The following is a 21,862-nucleotide window of genomic DNA, read 5'->3' on the forward strand; positions in this document are numbered from 1 at the left end:
AGCAGATCTTCCCGACCTAGGGATTGAACCTGCGTCTTTTAGGTCTCCTGCACTGGCAGGCAGGTTCTTACCACTAGCACCACCTGGGAAGCCCCAGAGAGCCTGTGGGTCACAAGGAAAGATCCCACATGACACAAGGAAGACCTGACACAGCCAAATAAATCTTAAAAAAAAAAAAAAAAAAAAGTTCCCAGGTGCTGCTGCTGCTCTTGGCTGGGGATCACACTTTGAGAACAGATCCCAGTAAATAGGCAAAAAAAAAAAAAAAACTGAAGTATGACTAGTCCAGTTCAGTTCAGTTGCTCAGTCACGTGCGACCCTTTGCGACCGCATGGAGTGCAGCACACAGTAGCTGTGGCTATTTTGAACTCTTATAGTGCTTAACTTCTCTGGAAAGTTCTGGCTTTTATTAAAATCCATGTATATCCATGGAAATGTATCCTATAATTCAAAATATCTGTTCTCTGTTTGAGAATCAATTGTGGCCATACAGCACACAGGGATATCTCTGTCCTACAGTATAAGCGTTAAAGTCATTCATCCGTACATGTCATCATCTATACATTCATATATACAAATACATCCATTTATTTCTACCGCTATACCAACATACAATTATTACTATTATATTTCATGTCAACTCAGTACTGCAATAGCTTCTTAAATGATTCTCTGAGGTTATCCATGTGAAGCCAGTCTTTTCCATATTCAAGTCTGATCATGCCACTCGCTTGCATGAAACTCTCCATTGCTCCCCAATCTTCTCAAGGAAAAATCCAGTAGCTTTAACACGGCTTACTTGACATGGCCCCTGTTTATCTTGCAGCCCCATCTCACATCACCCCTCTCCAGCCATAAGTATTTTACGTAGTTTATCGTGAGGATTTTACAGATGGGGAAACAAGGCAGCGGACAGCCAAGGAGCTTGCCGAGAGTCATGGAGCTACTAAGTGCTAGAAAAGGGATTTGAAGGCAGGTTGCCTTCCTGTCTGGACAACTACTACCTGGCTGGAAAAGCCTCAGGGAAGAGGTTGCGATTAAGACAGGCGGGTTCCCTGAGTGGGGAAGATCCCCTGGAGAAGGAAATGGCTACCCACTCCAACATTCTTGCCTGGGAAATCCCATGGACAGAGGAACCTGGCGGGCTAAACAGTCTATAGGGTCGTAATGAGTCGGACACGACAGAGCGACTGAACAACAGCTAGGCGTTCAGTTCCTTCCTTTGCCCACCATCCCCTTTAAATCCAGGGAGCGACTTCACGTGTGCACAGAACGAAAACGGAAGGGAAAAAAACCTGCTTTCCGGCGCGGGCATCCGCAGAACCGGTTCCATGGAAACAGTAGCCGGGTCCAGGTAGGTAGATCTCGCGGCGCTTGAGCGGCGGAAGTGACGTCACCGCCCTGAGGCCCTCCGGTGGGTCGCCGGCCCTCGTCTCGCGCGCGCCGCCTCCGTCGCCCGGCTACCGGGAACATGGCGTCCGCCCTGGAGCAGTTCGTCAACAGCGTCCGCCAGCTCTCCGCCCAAGGTGAGGCGATGGGCGCGGGCCGCGAACCTGCGTCCGGGCTGCGGCGGGGGTCTTGGAGCTTGGGCCGGGGCTGAGGAGCGCGCGAGATGGACCACCCCTTCGCCCAGGCCCCGGCCTCCGCCCCCCGCCGTCGGAGCTCGGTGCGTCTCGCTTCCCGGAGGCCCTTCCCGACTTGGCCGCGCGGCCGGGCCCCTCGCGGCTGGCCGCGCTCGACCCCCGAGGGCCCTGGCTCCCGGCTCCCTTTTCGGGGGGCGGAGTTGTGGCCGCTGTGAATTTGCCCCTAATTTTCATGCCTTTGGTTGGTTCCTCTCATCGCCTGAGTGACGTGCCCTGGGCCCAGAATTAAAGTAACTGGCCGCTGTTGTGAGGCCCCTTTCCTCACCCTGTTGGTTCATCTGTGAAATAGAAACGTCCGGACTGCGCGGGCTTGTCAGGAGTGAGCGGGAGGAACCGTTAAGGTTCCAGGAGCCGCGTGACCTTGCTCAGACACCCTTCTCTCGGGAATCGCGTCTCCCGGTGTAAGGACCCAGGTGCTGCCCGCCAGGCTGCCCCGAGGTTGCTTCGGTTCCTGGCGCTGCGCGGCGCAACGGTTCTGCCTCGTTTCTCTTAACTGGTAGGAGTTAGGGTCAGGAGTGAGGCTGGGAGTCTCTGGGAGTGAGGAAGACACTCACTCATTTGTTTGTGCCACAGACTGTAGTTTCCCGAGGTGACGTGAGGTTAGAAGGTTTGGGTTAAAGTCCTGTCTCAGTTGGGCCGAGTGGTAAGGAATCTGCCTGCCAATGTGGGAGATCCCCTTCGATCCCTGGGTCAGGAAGATCCCATGGAGGAGAAAATGGCAACCCACTCCAGTATTCTTGCCTGGAGAATCCCATGGACAGAGGAGCCTGGTGGGCTGCAGAGAGTTGGACATGACTTACTTTAGCTGCTGAACACGCATGCACCTGTCTCAGTCACTTGGTGACTAACCAAACAACTCATTTCCCAGGTTCAATTTTCTTACTTACAAAACAGAGCCGGGGCCGTGCTGGTGAGCATCAAACAGGATCGCTTCGCCTGGAAGCTTCACACACACATTTTGTGCAGGCTGCTGCTGTAGGAGCAGGCTGCCCAGCAGAGACGGGCAGGTCACTTGCCCTGCCTCTGACTGATGTGCCTCACGCCTCCTGCACAGACTGGTGCTGGTGTGGAGTGAGGGCTGGGGTAGAGAAGGAAGAAGGGGGCTGCTCAGAAGATGATGGCGTGCAGATTGAAAGTGACAGGCGTGGGAATGAAGGCGGAGGGGAGAGGAAAGTGTGGACTGAGAGGCTGAGGAGTGAGATGAAGTCAGAGCTGGTGACATTTTGGATACAGAAGGGAGATGAGTTGGTGCTGATGGTAATGTGCACTCTGCTGGGTTGGGGCACTGGAAGTGGGAGTGCGAAACCTTCGGCGGCCAGAGGAAAGTGGGAGACTTAGCACTGAGGCCAAAGGCAAAATCATTTGGTGTCTCTGGCCCTTCTGGGTCCTCATCTGAAATGAAGGAGTTGGAGGAAATCACCGTTAGGCACTGGCAGGTCTGAGGTATGACATCTTTTGGTCTGGTGAATGCTGTTCTGAATGGAAGTATCATTCTTGTTTTCCAGGGCAAATGACTCAGCTTTGTGAACTGATCAACAAGAGTGGGGAGCTTCTGGCGAAGAACTTATCCCATCTGGATACCGTGCTCGGGGCCCTGGACGTCCAGGAGCACTCCTTGGGCGTCCTCGCTGTCTTGTAAGGGCGTCTTCCTTCACGGCTTTGTGCTCGCTCAGCCTCAACGCTGCATTCTCTGGCTTTGTTTGGTGTAGGAAGCAAGCCCTGTAAACGACAGTGAGCTCTTTGGCACAACTAAAGTCACGTTGTAGCAGTTACCTTTACCTCATTGCAGCTAATCATTGCTTGTATTTTTTGCTCTGCTTTATTGTTTTTTAAAATTCTTAATACAAATTTTGAAATGTTTTAAAAAAATGGTGATCTCAGTTGTGGCACTGTAGTTTGTGTTTATCTGAGTACTTTTATTCGTGTGATCCATGGTATTCTCCCCATTTTCTGAATTGAAAAGAGGAAAGAGTGGCAGGACATGGCAGGAGGCCGAGCTGAGTGAAGTTCCAAGTAATCCAGAGCACCCTGCAGACAAGTTTAAGCTGGTTTAAGACCAAGTTAAACAGACGTTATTCCAGTTGGCCTTTTGAACTCTTGTGACTATGTACTTGACGGTTGTTTTTTTTTTCTCTTGATGTTTTAGTGTCATAGATTGGGATTTTATGGTTGTTGTGGAAGTTGAAATAATGTAGATGAACTGAGAACAAATTGACCTGAAGTGAGGGTCTGGCTTCACTTGAGCTGGTGCTCCTGAGACAGGGGTGTGTCAGGAGGAAGGTGCTGTCAGAGCCCGAGGTCTAGCCTGCACTCGCAGGATGGTGGTCAGTGGCTGTTGTGTGTCTGAGTGTAAATCTTTACAAATAAGTGACATTCAGGATTCAGCTCCTCTGTCATACATGCAGCATCTTGAAGACTCAGTAGCCACTGCTTTAGATGGCGCACACTCGGAACAGGGCCTTCGCTGCGGACACTTCTGCTGGCTGTGGCTGGCGGATAAAGATCTCTGCTGGCTGTGCTTTCCCATTAAAAGAACAGGGAGCACAATTTGTACCCACTTCAGTTTATGCTGATGTGTGTGTCAAGTGAGATGATGTATGTGAAAGCTTTCTGAAGCTATAAGATGTTTGACGTTGTATGTCAGTTAGAGGAAACCTGGGAAGAACCCTGACCTGGTTACCAGGTTCCCTGGGTTTGTATCTGTGTTCTGCTGATTATGAGGTGTGGGGCCCTGAGCTGTGTATTTTTGTTTATAAAGTGGAAGTCACAGTGCCTTACTGACCTATTGTGAAGCCCAAATGAGATTGTTTGGACAGATTTTGATCGTTGGGAAATGTAATTGCCGATGTCAGGTGGCATTGTGATACTGTATAGATGGAAGTACGAGTTGAAAGATGGAGAAATTGTTGTTAGGGGAAAACACCTGTTTCATTGTTCTTGAAATGAGTTTAAACCATTCCGTTTTTTCTTTTTTAAAAAGAAGAGTTTGAAGTTTTCTTGTAAGCAGTATGTAAGTGGTGGTGGCTTACATAATTTCTCCCCAGAAATCTTTCTCTGACTCCCTTTCAGTGATTATGGTGGCGCCTGGTGGCACCATCTGCCGGGTGACTCGGGATGGGTCATCTTAGTTGTCCCTCTTCCGACCAGTCCACTTCTCTGGTCCTGCCCCACAGCTAGTCCTTCTCCCCTGGGTCTGGGGCAGCACCATGACTGTGAGCCACTGCTATGGCCTCAAGCCAGCCCGTAGCTTCCTCCCTGTCCCCCTTCAATCTGTTCTGCTCAGGGTTTCTAAGTGAGTAAACAGTACTGAACACATTGAAATGCAAAAAGAAAGTATTTTAAAAATTTTGGGGCTACAAGTTTAAGTTTAGTTACTTTGAGTATTAAGTGGCCTGATATTTGACCTAATTTAACAGAATTTTCTTTTTTGAAAGTTGCTCTCTTTTGGATGTGTTTTATTTCTTGCCTTTTTGCTCTGGGTAAAAGTTCTGCTTTAAGCTTATTTTTCTTAGTCTTTATTTGTGTTTATGTTCTATGTCTTGATTATGCAAAGAACCAGGCCAGCAGAATCTCATAGATTCTGGTTCTTAATTTTTAAAAGTGTCATGACTCCTTTAACTTCACAGAGCATTGGAGGCAGGATGGACTTCCATATTTCCTGCCACGAGGCCCCAACCAGGACCAGTTGGTTCTTCTCTGTGTTGTAGGTTTGTGAAGTTTTCCATGCCCAGCGTTCCCGACTTTGAGACGCTGTTCTCCCAGGTTCAGCTCTTCATCAGCACCTGCAACGGGGAGCACATCCGCTATGCGACAGACACCTGTAAGGGCAGCGCCTTTTCTTCTCCGTGGATGTGTTCTGCCCTGTACTCACTTACATCTTCAATATTTTGTTATTGTGTCTAGTTGCTGGGCTTTGCCATCAGCTAACAAATGCACTTGTGGAAAGAAAACAGGTAAGACTGTTGTTTGAGTATTTACAGTTTCGTTTCACTTGTGTGTAACCTGTGCAGTGCTCCGAGCATTAGGGTCCCAGCCTCGTGCTGAGACCTTGATGCTCAGATGTATGTGATGGGTTTGGAGAGCTCACAACGTCTCCTGGGGGAGCTCTGACGACAGGAGAGGTGCCTCCAGGGTGCAGCTGCTGCTTAAGTTCGGAATAGCCCTTCTAGTGCCCTTCATGTTATAAAATGCAGGTTTTGTTTGTTTGTTTGTTAAACCTTTTGTGTGTGTTAGTCGCTCAGTCATGTCCAACTTTTGCAACCCCTTGGACTATAGCTTGCTAGGCTCCTCTGTCCATGGAATTCTCCAGGCATGAACACTGGAGTGGGTTGCTATTCCCTTCTCCAGGGGATCTTCCTGACCCAGGGATGGAACCTGCATCTCCCGCACTGCAGGTAGATTCTTTACCATTGAAGGCACCAGGGAAGGCCTTCTTGTTAAATCTTTTAATTGAGGCCCTTGGACTGCAAGGAGATCCAGCCAGTCCATCCTAAAGATCAGTCCTGGGTGTTCATTGGAAGGACTGATGTTGAAGCTGAAACTCCGATACTTTGGCCACCTGATGCGAAGCGCTGACTCATTTGAAAGGACCCTGATGCTGGGAAAGATTGTGGGCAGGAGGAGAAGGGGACGACAGAGGATGAGATGGTTGGATGGCATTACCGACTTGATGGACATGGGTTTGGGTGGACTCCGGGAGTTGGTGATGGACAGGGAGGCCTGGCGTGCTGCGGTTCATGGGGTTGCAAAGGGTTGGATGCGACTGAGTGACTAAACTGAACTGATGACCTAATTTTCACTTTATAAGAAGTTGTTAGATTGGTATAATTAATTGCTGTAAATGCCCTCCACCTGGAGCCCCTAGGTGTTGGTATCATCCCTAACCTGCCCAGTCTTGTCTCCTTGCTTTCTGAGCTGCAAGAAGGAAGGTCGCAGCTATGGTCCCCCTTACCCCGAGAGCTCAGTGAGTGTTTCTTAAAAACTAGGACGACTTAGAACATTTCCTAATGTAAAGTCAGCATGACATCAGAAGACAAACATGTATAGAACCCTTTAACACATCTGACCTTGTTACGCTGGGACCAGTTGGTTTTGCTAATGTCTTTTGTAACAAAAGACAATTTCAGATCACAGGTTAAATTACATGATTGTGTCTCTTTAGTCTCCTTTATTCATTTTTTTCATTTGACCTAGCTCTGTAGTTTCAGACGAAGAGTAAAGCAGTATTAATGTGTAGTGTTGTGTCTGAAACTTTGTCATGTTATCTGTCTACAAAGAAGAAAGGAAAGTGAAGTCGCTCAGTCGTGTCCGACTCTGTGACCCCCATGGACTGCAGCCTCCCAGGCTCCTCTGTCCATGGGATTTTCCAGGCAAGAGTACTGGAGTGGGGTGCCATTTTCTTCTCCAGTCTTTAGTCTCCTTTAATCTAGTGAAGTCTTTATTTATTGTGATGCTGACACAGGTTATAATTTGGATGTTTCTTTGTGATTTGAAATTGAACTTTAAAAGACTGAGGGTGAAAGAGCCTGAAAACAAAGACTCATGCATGTAAGAATTAAAGATTTTAAAATTTAAAAAATAAAAAACTAAAATGATGAAAAAAAAAAAAACCAAAGACTCAGTTGATAATTTTGTAGGTGCACTGCCTAACTGTTGTTTGAGGGAGATGGTTAAAAATATCCAATCAGTCTTCACTGAGGAAAGCTTGTGAGTTCCTCCCCTCTTTCACGGTCACATCTTCTCCCCAGAAGCTGGTCGCACCTCTCGTGATTCTCGGTCTTGTTATTCACGATCAGGGCAGGAAAATGGTCTGTTTGTAGCTTGTGGTATCGCTTTCAACAGTAATTTACCATCAGGTAAGAGATGTTGCTGAAGAGAATTTACAGGTGACCCCCAGACTGTCCTGCTGGAAAGGGCCAGCACCCGTGTTCTCAGTTAAGTCTCCTAAACACGAGCCACTTCTGTGGTTAATGATTTGGAAAATTGTTGTTTACCTGTAAATATAACAAACTGTTGAGAACGTAATGTTGCTTTTGATTATTGATCTCTATTAATTAGAAAAAGCTTTCTGATTTTAAAAAGTTGTGCTAATTACTGTAAATATGACAATAAACAGCCTAAGACGACACTTTCTGACTGAAGAGAGACAGAAGCTTCTCCAGAGGCTGTGGGAACCCCCGCCTGTCATTTAGAGGAGCCCATCAGTAGGGTCACTCTCATTTAGAGGAGCCTGCCTATAGCGTTACTTTCACTTGTAAGGGACAGCTTAGGACCAGGCATGCCGCCCCACTGAGACCCTAACTGACAGGCCTCTTTCTGACAGCCTCTGCGAGGAATTGGCGTCCTCAGGCAAGCCATTGACAAGATGCAGATGAACACAAACCAGCTGACCTCTGTGCATGCCGACCTCTGCCAGGTGAGCACCAGGGGCCCGGCCACCCGGGTCAAGGTTGGACGTGGTTGGGATGGCGCCATGTTTTAAGTGTCAGAAGCGGCACTGTTGCTGGAAGGGAATGTTGGGGCTGCTGACCACCAGCTGTGGGCTGCCACCCAGCCAGTCAGTGGGATGTGAGAGCAGTTTGGGGTTGGGGGTGGTGCTTGTGACCCTGATAGCACTCCCAGTAGGAGCTCTGGGGCCTGAGAACCAACTGGTGAGTTCTCACACCTGAAGATGTTACTTGTTTGTTTATTTTGTGTGACTCGAAACCCAGATGGCAAAGGAGGGATATGTGTAATGAAGCTGGCCTCTACCTGCTCCCCCGCCACCCATCCCTCCTTTCCGGAGGAAGCTGGAGTTGCTCATTTCTCCTGCAGCCCTCCAGAGACAGTTTAGCACACACCAGCAGATACGTGTATATTTTTGTCTCTCTAGTTTAAACACAAATAGTAGCAATCTATACAATGTCTTTTTCCCACATACTGTGTCCTGGAGATGATTTTGTGTTAGTGCTTTATAGCCACAGAGAACTCCATACTGTGGGTTTAGCCAGTCTCTGTGGGGTATCCAGATTGTTCCCTTGATGAACAACATGGGATGTGGATTATTTCAACCGCGTCTTCTCACTTCACATGGAGGCGTGCATTCTTTTCTCTTTTTTTCTCTTGAAACACTTTGTGGTGGAGGTGTGACAGGCACACGGGAGAGTTTAGGAGTCTCGGGTGTGCAGTGTTTGCACACCCGTGTGTCTGGTTCCACTGTCACCCAGGCCCGAGGGCTCTGCCGGTCCTGCTTTCTTGGGCTGCACATTCTCTGCTCATAGCCAAGGGAGTCAGAGCAGGCAAGGAGAGGTCTGAGAGGAGTTGTGCCCGTGCCACCAGGGCAGCAGAGAGCAGAGCCCACACTCGTGCATCATCTGTAGATGCCTGGGCTTTGCTTTGCTTGTGAGCTCTTCATGTCACAGCCGGTTAGCCTTTTCCAAAGAAATGCTGTTTTATTCTGAATGCCTAAGAAGATGGACGTGTCAACGTTTAAATCATTCTAGTCAAGTCAGATGTAAAGCCAAGCGTTTTCTAGAACCTTCTGTGTTTTCTCCTTTTGCTGATGTGTGCCGAAGTGCATGTGGGGTGATGGCGGCATGTATCTCTCACCACAGCTGTGTTTGCTGGCAAAGTGCTTTAAGCCGGCCCTGCCGTACCTGGATGTGGACATGGTGGACATCTGCAAGGAGAACGGGGCCTATGACGCCAAGCACTTCCTGTGCTACTACTACTATGGCGGGATGGTCTACACCGGACTGAAGAACTTCGAGCGGGCACTCTACTTCTACGAGCAGGTGGTCCCTCCCCCAGCTCGGGTGTATGAGCCTGTGTGGTCAGAGAGGCGTGCCTTGCCTGGTGGCAGGGGCCCAAGGCAGGAAGGGACTCGAATTCTGTCTGGTGCGGGTTGAGTTCTGTGTGTCTCTGGATGTTTGTGGAGCCTAGTGATCTTTGTCACGTCTTCTTGTTCTGAAATGAGGTGTGAAGTTGGGTTAAGTTTTTTGCCTTTTTTTTTTCGGTCCATGCTGCATGGCTTGCAGTATCTTAGTTCCCCAAGCAAGGACTAAACCCTGGGCCATAGCAGTGAAAGCACTGAACCCTAACCCTGAACTGTCGGGGAATTCCCAAGTGTTTCTTCTTTTAATAAGTAGGACATTCTTCTGGTTCATAATTCAGACGTATAAAGGAGTTCGGAGAAAAAAGTGCCTCCCCTCCACCGTTTTGTGTCTGTGATGAGATGTGCATTTCTGGAGGCTCGCTCAGGGCCTAAAAAGACAGGACTGGGAATAAATAGTGTTTTAAGATGAACTCGTCAGATGTTCAGTAGTTCAGTTTGATTCGGAGCGCACGTTCTGGTAATCAGAGGTGCTCTGAACCTTGGAGGAGCTCAGAGTGTATCTGAGATGCTGTGCAAGCATGTGCACATGCCTGTGAGTGGGCGTGGCCTTGGTCAGCGGGACTGACCAGTGTTACTGGGGCCTGGGACAGGGCGACTGGAGGTTCTGCTGGGCAGGCGACGTGACTGATACCAGACAGGCATCTTTTCTTACTGCTTTTCTGAAACATTCCAAAAGATATACTTGCTAAAAAAAAAGAAAAGAAAAAAGAAACACTTCAGATCACGCAGCATTACATCACATGAGTGAGAGCTGCGTCCACCTCACCCCGAGCGCAGGTGGCCCTGGGTGCTCCCTGGCCCCTGGTGGGCAGGCCCTTCAGCAGGTTCTGCTGCTTCGTGTGAAAGCGGTGCTTGTGTCCTCGTGCTCTTACAGGAGTGTTTCTGTGGAATAACTCAGAACGGCCTTAAAGGCCCAGGGGCTTGGATTTTGTTCGGGACATTTGGGCTGATTGGGGTGATAGATTTGGATTCTTAACCTTCATGAATCCATGTGAAAGAATGTAGAAAGGCAGCCGCAGAATAGGAGGAAATACTTGCAGGTGATGTTTCTGAAAAGAGACTCACATCCGGAATGTGCAGAGCTGTGAGAAATTCAACAGTACAAGCCCTGAAGTTTTAAAACAGGCCACAGATTTGAATAGACATTTCTTCAGAGAATATATCCAGATGGCCAGAAGCCTTGATCAAAAGGGAAATGCAGCTCAGAGCCATGGTGTGGCACCACGTCACACAGCAGGCTCTTGTGATGGGGTGCTGGCTGCTGACAGGGGTGTGGGGTTCCTCAAAAGGTTACACCTAAAACCTCCATGTGACCCAGCACTTTCATTCCCAGGGTTGCACCTGAGAGAAGTGACAGCAGACATCCACCTAGACACACATGTGCATGTCCTCGGCAGTGGGAGCCGTGCGGCCAGATGCCCACCCACCGAGGTGGTCTCTGTTTAAGTGGAGCACCGTTTGCCTGAAACAGAATAGGTTGTGACACAGGTTATTTCAGTGTGTGCCCTGGAAGTGTCACGGTGAAGCTGCTCACATAAGACCCTGTGAAGCCATTTACGGGAACTTCTGGCACTCCAGTGGTTAGGATTCCATGCTCTCACTGCCAAGGGCCTGGGTTTAACCCCTGGTCAGGGAACTGAGAGTCCATGAGCTACACAGCACAGCCAAGTAGGGGGAAAAAGAGCCATTCATATGAAATGTCCAGAGCAGGCAAGTCCAACAAGAATTGAAGTGGAGGAGTGGATGGCTGGGGAGGGGAGTATGGGCAGTGACCCCTGCCCGGCAGGGTTTCTTTTCAGGAGGGTGAAAATGTCCTGAAATTAGGTAGGGGGAACAGTTGCACACCTTGGTGATCATGCCAGAGCCCAGTTGTCATTAAAGGCAGTGACTGGGTGTCAGTACTATCTTCCGAATTCACGCTCTGTCCTCACTCTGATGTTCCTCTCCACCCAGGCCATCACCACACCTGCCATGGCCGTCAGTCACATCATGCTGGAGTCGTATAAGAAGTATATCCTGGTGTCTCTGATCCTGCTGGGCAAAGTACAGCAGCTGCCGAAATACACCTCTCAGATTGTGGGTAGATTCATTAAGGTAAGCTTTCAAAACAGTGATTTCTCAGCTGACATGTTCTGTTCCTACAAAGCTGTGGCGATACACAGTTCTGTAATCTATGTGACTTGACTCTCCTGGCATCTTCAATTAGCAGACGTTCTCAACGTCCCCTGGGCGTCTGGCTGGACCCTGACTCATCCATGCCCACCGACCCCCGATGGGGTGGGGTGTTCCGGGAATCTGCGTCCACGCTCTTGCTCTGAGTGATCATGGCGTAGGGGTTTAAGGTTCTGATAGAGCAGTGCTTATGCTCTGTTGGACTTGAACTCTGACCAGGTGCTGGGAGATCCTCTTAGACCCCAAGCTTTGCTCACTGAGCTGTTATGGTTTTCCTAAGGACTCGGCCCCAGGACCACGTGGAGAAATGACCTCCTTTTTTATTTTCTCGTAATTCATGCTTATTTTATTTTAAATTGAAGTCACTATCATTTGATAACAATTTTGTGCTGACCCTCCTTGAACAAAACTCAAAGTTTCAGGAGGTCAGTTTGAAAGTCTTCCTGATATGAAGGTTTCTGTGCTGTCTTGTTGAGTGTTGCCCATGTCCTTCAGCTACCCATCGTGGTTCTTGGGCTCCAGGCTGCCTGTCACAGATGGGCATTTGGGGGTGGGTGAGAGGCCCTTGGAGCCCACCCAAGAGTGATGCGGGTTTGGAGAACTCCTGCAGGTGGCCCCCATGGCCCTGGAGTGACTGTTCCAGCAGGAGCACTTTCATAAGTGGGGTCCTCATGACTCACCACCTTCACAAGAGCTTCGGTTTGTCTGCAGGGTTAACGGAGTGGTGACGAGGGCTCAAGCATCAGGGTAGGGCTGCTGCTCGAGCCAGGTCTGCCTATGCTGCTCAGTACCGCTTGCCCGCTCCTGCAGCCCTGCCCTGTGTCTGCAGGGAAGATGAGGAGCCATATCACCCGGGTGGTGGGCCCAGCTCCGCTCTGAGGGGCCCTCAGCCCAGGGGTCTCTTGTTCCCCTGGAAGCAGTTGGTTGTCCCATGGCACCTGGTGAGGCATGTGTGGAGCAAGAGGGGGCTGAGAAGGGTGGGTGTTTGCCTCCTTTCTTCCCAAGGTGGTTTATCTGGGACAAGTCAGGAGCTGCCTGTGAGAAAAAGGCCTGTGGCCGTCACTGATGCAGGCTCCAGGCCTGCTCCAGGCCTGCTCTGTACAAGGAGCACCATGGTAAACTTCTCTCCTTGGTCTTGAAAACCAGGCATTTGCTTAGAGTAACTTACAGTTTGCTGGGTAACAGTAAGGGATGCTGGACCTCCTTGCTCCACAGTTAGTGCCATGTTTCCTTTTGCGTCTCACACAGGCTCTGTCCTGCTAACTGTCGAATCTGGTTTCTTCCCACCTGCACACCTTTAGCCTCTTAGCAATGCATACCACGAGTTAGCGCAAGTGTACTCCACCAACAACCCCTCGGAGCTCCGCAGCCTGGTGACCAAGCACAGCGAGATCTTCACACGCGACAACAACATGGGGCTGGTGAAGCAGTGCCTGTCCTCGCTGTATAAGAAGAACATCCAAAGACTCACCAAGGTGCAGCCCTGTGGGCCTTCAGAGCCGGACTCCATTCCCCTGTCCTTGTCTGCACTGAGGCAGCAGCATAGGGTCCCAGCCGGTCCCATGGGGACTTTGAGGGGGGCCTTTCCAGGGCTAGTATGGGGTATTTGAGAAGAAGAGCAGGTGAAGAAGAAGCGGGGAGGAGACATGGCTGCTCTAGGAGGCAGACAGGTAGCCGAAGGGAGGGAGGTGGCCCGGGCAGATGCTAAGGGTACAGCTGTGCAGCCCGGGACCTCACACAGCCTCACCTGCGGGCACTTGGCTGGTGCACTTGCGCTGGGGAAGGTAAGCCAACTGTGTAGTTTTTAATTTTTAGAGTGAAAATAGACCCAGTGGCTTTTGATGTTGGAAAATATGCTTGTTATCAAGTGTTAAGACTGTCCAGGAAAGTGTAAAATGGAAACAAAGCCTATGTGAGCCAGGGAGATAGAGGTGTTCACTGCAGGTAATGGGAAACTGGCAAAGAACAGCTGCAGTGAGCGGGGACGGGGCAGCTCTTCCCCCGAGATGCAGCCCTGTGAGGACGCAGTGGACGAGATGTCTGTCTGCCGGGCAGCTGGGGACACGGGATTATCACGGGGGCTCAGACCTGCTCCACAATCATGTTCTGGGGACATTTCTCTGGATCCGTCTGCCCCATGTGTGTGAACACTCCCACTGACTAACCAGAGTCATATGCTATGTGCTGTTCTACATCCTTTTTCTGGTTTCCATGGCAATGTAAGCCTGTATCACAGTGACTGTACATTGTGCTTTGTTGTACAGACAATCATAACTTTCTCAGCCAGTTCTCTTCTGGTGGACAGTCAAGCGGAAGTTTCTTACTTTGAAAGGAAAAATGACAGTTCTGTATATTTCGAAATGTTCCCTTTCTAGTCCTCACTGGTGCTAAACTACCGAGATTCTTAGAATTCACAGGAGTTTCATTTGGGAAGAAGGTGCTACTCTGAACTAAAGTATATGTAGAGTTTTTTTGGTCATTGGCTTACCAAGAATTTTCAACATCAGAATCTTAACAAGGTCTGCTTTGAAAATGCATTGTATATACAGCTGGCAGTGGTAAATATTGCCAGCTGCTCTAAAAAAGGGGGCTCTTTTAATTTGTTCCTGAAAGGCGTTTTCATCAGGTCCCAGGCAGACCATGATAAACACTGGTTTCCTTCCCCCTCCCCACCCCCCACTGGTTTCCTTTTAACCCTCAATGTGTTTACACATTCTGACTTTGAATTTTGAAATGAATCTGTTTTTTTTTTTTTTTTATTTCATATTATTTACAAGGTAATATATTTACAATACAAAATGCAAAGACCCAAAAATCTCCACTCAGTCCCTATACTGCAGCGGACCTTTTCTTTGCCAGAGGCAGCCCTGCGTCACTGCTTCCCGGGCATCCCCGCAGAGAGTGTGTAGGCACGTACATTCACACGCATGTGTGCTGTCACACACATGCAGTTTCCTTGTTCAGAGATCTGAGCCAGATATAGACCCGGTTCTGTGTCCCTTTTTACATTTAAGATGTGCATGTCTTCAATTTCAGCTCATGAAAAGCATCCTCACTTTGTAAGGCTTTTTATAGCTGTGTAGGAGTCCATTTGTGTGGTTTTGCTGCACTTAGCCAGTCCTCTGCTGACAGACATCTGGGCAGTTCCGACCTTTGCCATCACAGGTAGAGCTGCAGCGAGCAGCCTGGCACACACGTCATTCTAGACCCAGGAAGCATGTGGAGGGTGTTTCCTAGAAGTCGTTGCTCTAGAAAAGTGATGCTGAAACCTTAGCTCATGCAGTTCAAGTCATCTTTGCAACAGAAAGCTAGCTTGTACACTCTTGAGAAGCAAGTGATCAGTGACTCAGTAGGAGTCTACACATTTAGTAGAATTTCTCTCTTCAGTCTGTTTCTACCTGTGATTGATTAACTTCTGAATTTCAGACATTTTTAACACTGTCGTTACAAGATATGGCGAGTCGTGTGCAGCTGTCCGGGCCTCAGGAGGCAGAAAAGTATGTCCTGCACATGGTAAGTGTGTTCCTGTTTTCAGAAGTTACTGGCGTTTTGTCCTTGTAAAGATTACTGGTGTTTGCCGTGGGAGGCGTAGAGAAGGAGGCAGGGCACCTAGTGGCGCCACTGTGGGTGATCCATCAGCTTCCTCACAGTTGGGGTTTTCCTGGGACGTGTGCACGTGTGTCCTGCACGGTCGTGTCCTGAGGACGTTCTTGGTCATCACAGCCAGGGAGTGCTGCTCATAGCGAGTGGAGCTGGGTCCTGCACACAGGGGCCGTTCCCACCACAAAGAATTCTCTGGCTCAAAATGTCAATACTGCCAAGCCTGAAAAATCCTGTCCTACCATGTAAAATTTATGAAGGCAGGGATTTTTGTTTTAAATAAGATTTAACTTTTTTATAGTGATTTGAGATTCACTGCCAAATTGAGGGCAAAGTACAGCGTTCCCAGTCCCCCCACACAATCATAGCCTCCCCTGATCAGTGTCCCCACCAGACTGGGCCCTTGTCATAGCTGATGCTCCTCCGCTGACAGGTCTTTATCCAAAGTCCATAGTTTACATCAGGTTTGTTCATGTGTTGGACACTGTGGGTTTGAGTAAATGTGCGTGTACATGAATCTGTCATGACCGCATCTCATGGAGCATCCACTCTGCCCTGCAGATGCCCTGTGCTCTGCCTGTTCCTTACCACCCCTCCCACTACTGACCTTTTCATTTTCTCCAGTTTTTCTTTTTTCACAATGTCATATGTTTGGAGTCATACAGTGTGCAGCCTTCTCAAACCAGGTTCCAGCCCTGCATCTGCCTAGAAAGGTTCTTTTTAATCCTGGCTTGTAGTGTCCCACTTTTAGCGGTGCCCCATTTTTGAGCTTCTTATGAAAGGGAACGTACAGCCTGTGTGCTCAGGGGTCTGGCTGTCTCTGCCCAGCATCACGAGCCCCATGCGCTGTGTTGTGTGCTGTTGCAGCCGGCTCATGTTCAGGGTTGTAGCATTTCACGGCACGAGTCCATCAGGTAGACATGGCGGTGGTTTCCTGTTGTGGATTTTACAGAGCACACTGCTGGCGAACCCGGTGTGCATTTCCACTAGGTGTGTTCTGTCTGCTGTGAGATCCTCCGTGTGCTCACAGCATCAGGGAGTTACGCCTTGTGTTCGGTTGTGTCAGGCTGCGGGCCCTTCATTAACTAGGACCACGTCCCCCGGGCTGGGCAACCAGCCCAGGCAGCTCAGCTCCACCATCCCAGATGGAGCGTTGGTGTGTCAGGAATGACAGCACCCTTTTGGGATTTTCTGTCAGCTGCTCCCTTTTTAGCTGCATGGACAGGATTTGGCTGTCAACTTAATCCCCGGCTGTTGATGAAAATAAAAAACCTACACTTTGAAGCTGCCTTGGAACCAGGATTAGCAGAAAAATTTTCTTAAAGGACCAGAAGATAATTGCTACTGGAGTGAACCAAAAATTTGTTAGGGCTTCACTTTTGTAAAACTCAAGGACAATTTCAATTATATCTCATAGAAGTTGTCTAAAGATGCAAGGGTGCTTCAGAATATCTGTGCCAGAGAAGCCAGACACATAGGACCACGCACTGTCTGACTCCACTTCCATGAAACCTCCAGAACAGGCATGTGCACAGTGTGGAGAGTACACAGGTGGAGGTGGGGCTTGAGAGGAGGCGGCTGGGCAGTGACTACGCAGACGGGGCAGGGGCCCCGGGTAGCAGTGAGATCTTTTGACGCTGGGTGGAGGTGGTGCCTATGCATCACAGGTGTAGTTGAATCTACTGAATTGTTCCCTTTAAAATGGTTGACTAGAAGATGTCCCTGGTGGTCCAGTGGCTAAGTCTGTGGCCTTTCAGTCCTTGGTTGTGGAACTAGGACCCTGCAGGCCGTGTGGCACAGTCGAAGAAAAGGTTAACTCACTTTATGTGGATTTTACTCCTTAGTCTCTCATGGTGCCCTGCACATATTAGGTATTTAAGAGAGGGAAGCGAGTTGAAGAAACAGGTGGAGCCTAAAACACTTACAGATTGATTTACTTGTTGCTCTCTGTGATTTCCCCTGACTGCATTGAAACACCACTTATTCACATAATGTTTGGGGCTAAACTGTTTTCCTGATTTCTCTTTTTATAGATAGAAGATGGTGAGATTTTTGCAAGTATTAATCAGAAGGATGGGATGGTCAGTTTCCACGATAACCCTGAAAAATACAACAACCCTGCCATGCTTCACAACATTGACCAGGAGGTAACACAAATGCCAGCGCTCTGGGCTGATGTCTATGATGTTACACTTGCAGTACTGCTTCGGTTCCAGGATAATTTTAGTTTTAAAATGGGTAGTTCCCAACTAGTTTCTAAGAACATCTAATTTCCTAGAAAGTTAATTTCAAAATGGACTCTTCCCGATTGTCTGGTTATAAATAAACAGTAGGTTAGCATCCTTGTCCGGTTTGTCAGAGCCTCCCTCAACTCCTGAAATGCTTGGGAAAGTACAGCATTCTGGGAGGGAGGCGGGAGTCAGTGCACTTGTCTGACAGAGTACAGTTTCATGTGTACCCAGTAGCCACTTACACAGTGGAGCCTTCAGTAACTTGAATCTGGAGTCCCGGGTCAGAAGGTCAGGGGTGAGCGGGCGGCAGGGAGGAAGGCCGGCCGCGGTTCCTGCTGGGCAGCAGCCAGGGACCAGGGAGCCGCTGCCTCTGCACCGCGGCCCATGCTGCTCTCAGGGCCTCCGGGCGTGAGCTGGGCTCACGGGGGCCAACTGGCTTCTTACCTCTGATAGGCAGGTGGATTCAACCAAACAGCTTCAGAATATGAAAAGCAGTAAGTCACCAGAATCTCTTTTTGGCAATCCAAAGTTTTTAAAACCCTGAAAGCTGGAAGTATTTTTTGTAACTCGTTTGGTATCAAACGCCACCTAAAATGACACGTGAACAGTTTTAGGTTTCACTGCCAAAGACGGTCATGTGTTTAGTTTAATTATGGGGTGGCAGGCAATGTGAACTGTTTGCGCTGTGTTAACTGTCTGATCCCAAATTCTGACTCCAGAACCTATCTGGCTCAAGGCTGTGACCTTGTAGCACCCAAATAGTCTAGGCTCAAAAGGATAAACTTGCCCGGAACCCACCTGCTCAGCCTGTCCACCTGCCTCCACACAGATGCTGAAGTGTATAGAGCTGGACGAGCGGCTGAAGGCCATGGACCAGGAGATCACAGTGAACCCCCAGTTCGTGCAGAAGGTGATTGGGCCCCCCTCGTTAACAGAAGTATGCTGGAGGGAGCTGGGTGGTGTCCCTGTAATAGTGAAGTTCACGGAGATGTGCTCGTGGAGAGCATTTCCACACTCCAGGCTGGAAGTGTGTTTAGGAGTGGGGGTGGGGGTCCTGGAACTGCCTCCCTGTTACAGGGGGTGATATCCTCTGGGGCTGCTGGCAGGAAGCTCTTGCCCAGGCAGACAAGTGCACTGACTCCCACCTCCCTCCCAGAGCATGGGGTCACAGGAAGATGACTCAGGAAACAAGCCGTCCAGTTACTCCTGAAGCCGACACCCATCCTGAGTTAGAGAAGCCATCGCCCATCCCTGTGGCCGGACAGGTGTCGGGAGGCGGCTAGAGGATCAGGCCCATCTCACCTGGACGTAGAGACAGTGCGTTTTGTTTTGATGTCTTCAGTCATGTGCTTTCAGTAAACCATTCTCTCTGTGAAGAAAGGAAAACATTTTCAAACTTTAAAGCCTGTTGTGGGTTTATTTATCCTCAGATTAATGTTATTGTTGCATTAAATCTGCCTTTTTGTTTTAAATTATTTGAACATTGATTCATCTTCTGTATTACCTTTTCCCTCTGAAAAGCTTTTATAGAACATATTCATTCTGAACAGATGTAGATTTTAGGAGTTGTTGGAACATTTGAATCTAAAGTTGGTATCAGTTGCCTTAAAAAAAAGATGAGGAGAAAAAACATCTGGGAGAATCTCTCAGGCAGAATCCAATGTTTCAGAATTAAATTACCATGCATGTGAGCCATAGGATGCATTCTGAATTAAAGAGATACCCTTTTAGTCTTGGGAACCTTCGTGTGTGTGGCGCTCTTCTGTCTGTGAGATGAAGGGCAGACTTGCCCCATCTTTCTCTACAAGCATTTCCTGTCCACCCGCACAGCTGCGTTTGGATTCTGCTCAGGGTCCCCCCTCTTCAGGACTCTGGATGCATCTGACTTGGGTCCCCTGAGTTGGTCCCAGGATGGTGCGGAGACTGAAAAGTGCGGTCGGATACAGTGGAATTACGTCCCTAAAGAGCCATCTCCCTTGTGAGTAACATTCACTATAATGCGTCAAGTTGTGTGATCACTACATTTTCATTGTTTACAAAAGGAAACTGAAATACCATGCCAAAGGAACTCTTGAAATCTCATGCCTAAGGAGTCGCCCCAGTAGAAAGGCTTTGAGGCTGTGTGGTCCATCATGCCACCCACTATTGTGCTGCAGGAAGGTGGCCACGGAGCATCTGATCCATAAGTGCATGGATGAGGCTGGGTCCCAGTGACCCTGGGCTGGCTGTGACCTCCCCCCCTGCCCCCTGTCCAGGCTGTTCCCCAACTCAGGTGAGCTGCTTCGTTTCCATGCTATTTTACACAGGTTTGTACTTGCTGCTGCTGCTGCTAAGTCACTTCAGTCATGTCCGACTCTGTGTGACTGCATAGACGGCAGCCCACCAGGCTCCGCCATCCCTGGGATTCTCCAGACAAGAACACTGGAGTTGGTTGCCATTTCCTTCTCCAATGCATGAAAGTGAAAAGTGAAAGTGAAAGGGAAGTCGCTCAGTCGTGTCCGACTCTTTGCGACCCCATGGACTGCAGCCCACCAGGCTTCTTTGTCCATGGGATTTTCCAGGCATGAATACTGGAGTGGGGTGCCATCGCCTTCTCTGGCTTGTACTTAGGAAATACTGACTGGAAATTTCCCTTCTATCAATGTGGTGAATTACACATAGTTTTGTTTTGTTAAAAACAACTGGACAACTTCTGATTTACCCAGATCTGAATTAAAATCACCTAAAACATGTTTGAGAATTCTAGTAGGTGGCAGTCATGGCTATTTAAGGCAAGGGTAACTCATGGGTTGTGATGTGGACACTTGATTTTCCCCCAAGATAGTGGTTCACTAAAATACCACATCAGTTTTGAAACTTTGATCTCTAGAGGGGCCTGGTGTTTAGGGCCTGGTCCTGTGTTTGCAGGGGCCCCTGCTATCTGTCAGGGAAGAGGGGCTGGGTACTCTCAGCCCTCCGCATTGCACCTGCCTCGTGTGTTCTCTGGCTTTGGGGAGGGAAGGCGCAGGCCCCCTACATTGGCTCTGGACCCTGGAAGGGTGTCCACCTCACTGCAGCACCCGTGCTCAGGCAATGATTCCAGCCCAGGAGGCAGGCCTCCCCTGCACACACATCCGGGACCCCAGTCCACTGGGGACCTCTTCAACCTCCTAAGCACTACAAATTTTGGTGAGACTTGTTTCCTTTTCTGACACCTGGTTAATGACTGTTGGGCTTCCCAGGTGGTGCTAGCGGTAAAAAAATACAAACCTGCCTGCCAGTGCAGGAGACCTAAGAAACGTGGGTTCGATTCCGGGGTCAGGAAGATCCTCTAGAAGAGGGCATAGCTATCCACTCCAGTATTCTTGACTGGAGAATCCTATGGATAGAGGAGCCTGGAAGGCTACATAGTCCATGAGGTTACAAAGAACCTGACATACCTCACGTAGTGGACCTACTCATTTTTTTAGGACTTTTCAAGTGTGTCTTTGTGGCACTCTCCAATGTTAAGAAGTATTCTGAATTAGTAACTAATGGCCCTCAGAGTTCAGTGCTTGAATAATGTGTGTTTCTATTTGTACTGGTGCCCAGTGAGTGCCCACTCCCTTGCACCACCCCTCCCCCCACCGCCACATGCGCGCGCGCGCACACACACACACACACTCACACTCACTTTGCCCAAGTGACAGTATTCAGCTTTTAGTCTAGACTTTCTTAGGTACTTATGCTTGGTCTGCAAGGCCTCCAGTTTGGGATGTATCAGTATAAAGTATTCTTTAAAGAAACTTATAGTTGCATGTATTTTAAATGGCAGAAGGTGTTTTCTGAGCCAAAGAATGGCACTAAATGGGCAAGCAATAAGGTTACAGAATTTTTCTGCCCTACATGGAAGTCACCTTCTTGACTGTTGAGTACACTGGAGTCTCAAACAAGGCTAACAGCACATTTCTGTGAACTAGCCTTAGTAACAGGATAGTGCCCGTAGAATCTTAACGAGTTGATGCAGTGATAAAGGTGTGATTTGATTGTATTTTGCAAGACATAAAACATTCAAAAATTAAGCCAATCTTTTGAGTTAGGAAGGTTTTTTTTTTTTTTCTGCATTTAATGTATACTTTAAATAGACATTGCTCACAGCATGTTCCTCAACCTACTAGAGCCCTGAACTTTTGATAAAACAATTTTAGGAAAAAGGGCTGCTTAGACACACATTTTTGGTAAAGAGCTGGACAAAGTCTCTTAGATTTTTTTTAATCTCACATGTCCTGTGATATGCCAACATGAGCCACAAATACATAAGAAGGTGTTTCTTAAAGTTACTTCTAGATTAATTTGGTTAACTTGAGGTATAATTCAATAGGCTC

At 48.7% G+C, this 21,862-nt stretch overlaps 1 protein-coding gene across 6 annotated transcripts; it reads left to right on the forward strand.

Moving 5' to 3' along the window:
• The first annotated feature begins 1,389 nt into the window (after positions 1-1,389).
• On the forward strand, positions 1,390-19,259 carry COPS3 (COP9 signalosome subunit 3). 6 transcript variants are annotated; one of them, XM_015098684.3, is made up of 12 exons: positions 1,390-1,526; positions 3,149-3,278; positions 5,351-5,463; positions 5,547-5,596; positions 7,966-8,058; positions 9,236-9,415; positions 11,470-11,610; positions 12,990-13,163; positions 15,115-15,201; positions 17,322-17,435; positions 18,349-18,429; positions 18,676-19,259. In XM_015098684.3, the coding sequence occupies exons 1-12, from the start codon at positions 1,472-1,474 to the stop codon at positions 18,727-18,729; spliced, it is 1,272 nt and encodes a 423-aa protein (XP_014954170.2). In that variant the 5' UTR covers positions 1,390-1,471; the 3' UTR covers positions 18,730-19,259. The 6 variants fall into 6 exon arrangements, with proteins under 6 accessions (XP_014954170.2, XP_060251485.1, XP_060251488.1 ...); XM_060395502.1 differs by having other exon boundaries at positions 18,349-19,259; XM_060395505.1 differs by lacking the exon at positions 9,236-9,415.
• Positions 19,260-21,862: the final 2,603 nt, after the last annotated feature.

This window comes from Ovis aries, chromosome 11, assembly GCF_016772045.2.
Source record: "Ovis aries strain OAR_USU_Benz2616 breed Rambouillet chromosome 11, ARS-UI_Ramb_v3.0, whole genome shotgun sequence".
Taxonomy (NCBI): Eukaryota; Metazoa; Chordata; class Mammalia; order Artiodactyla; family Bovidae; genus Ovis; species Ovis aries.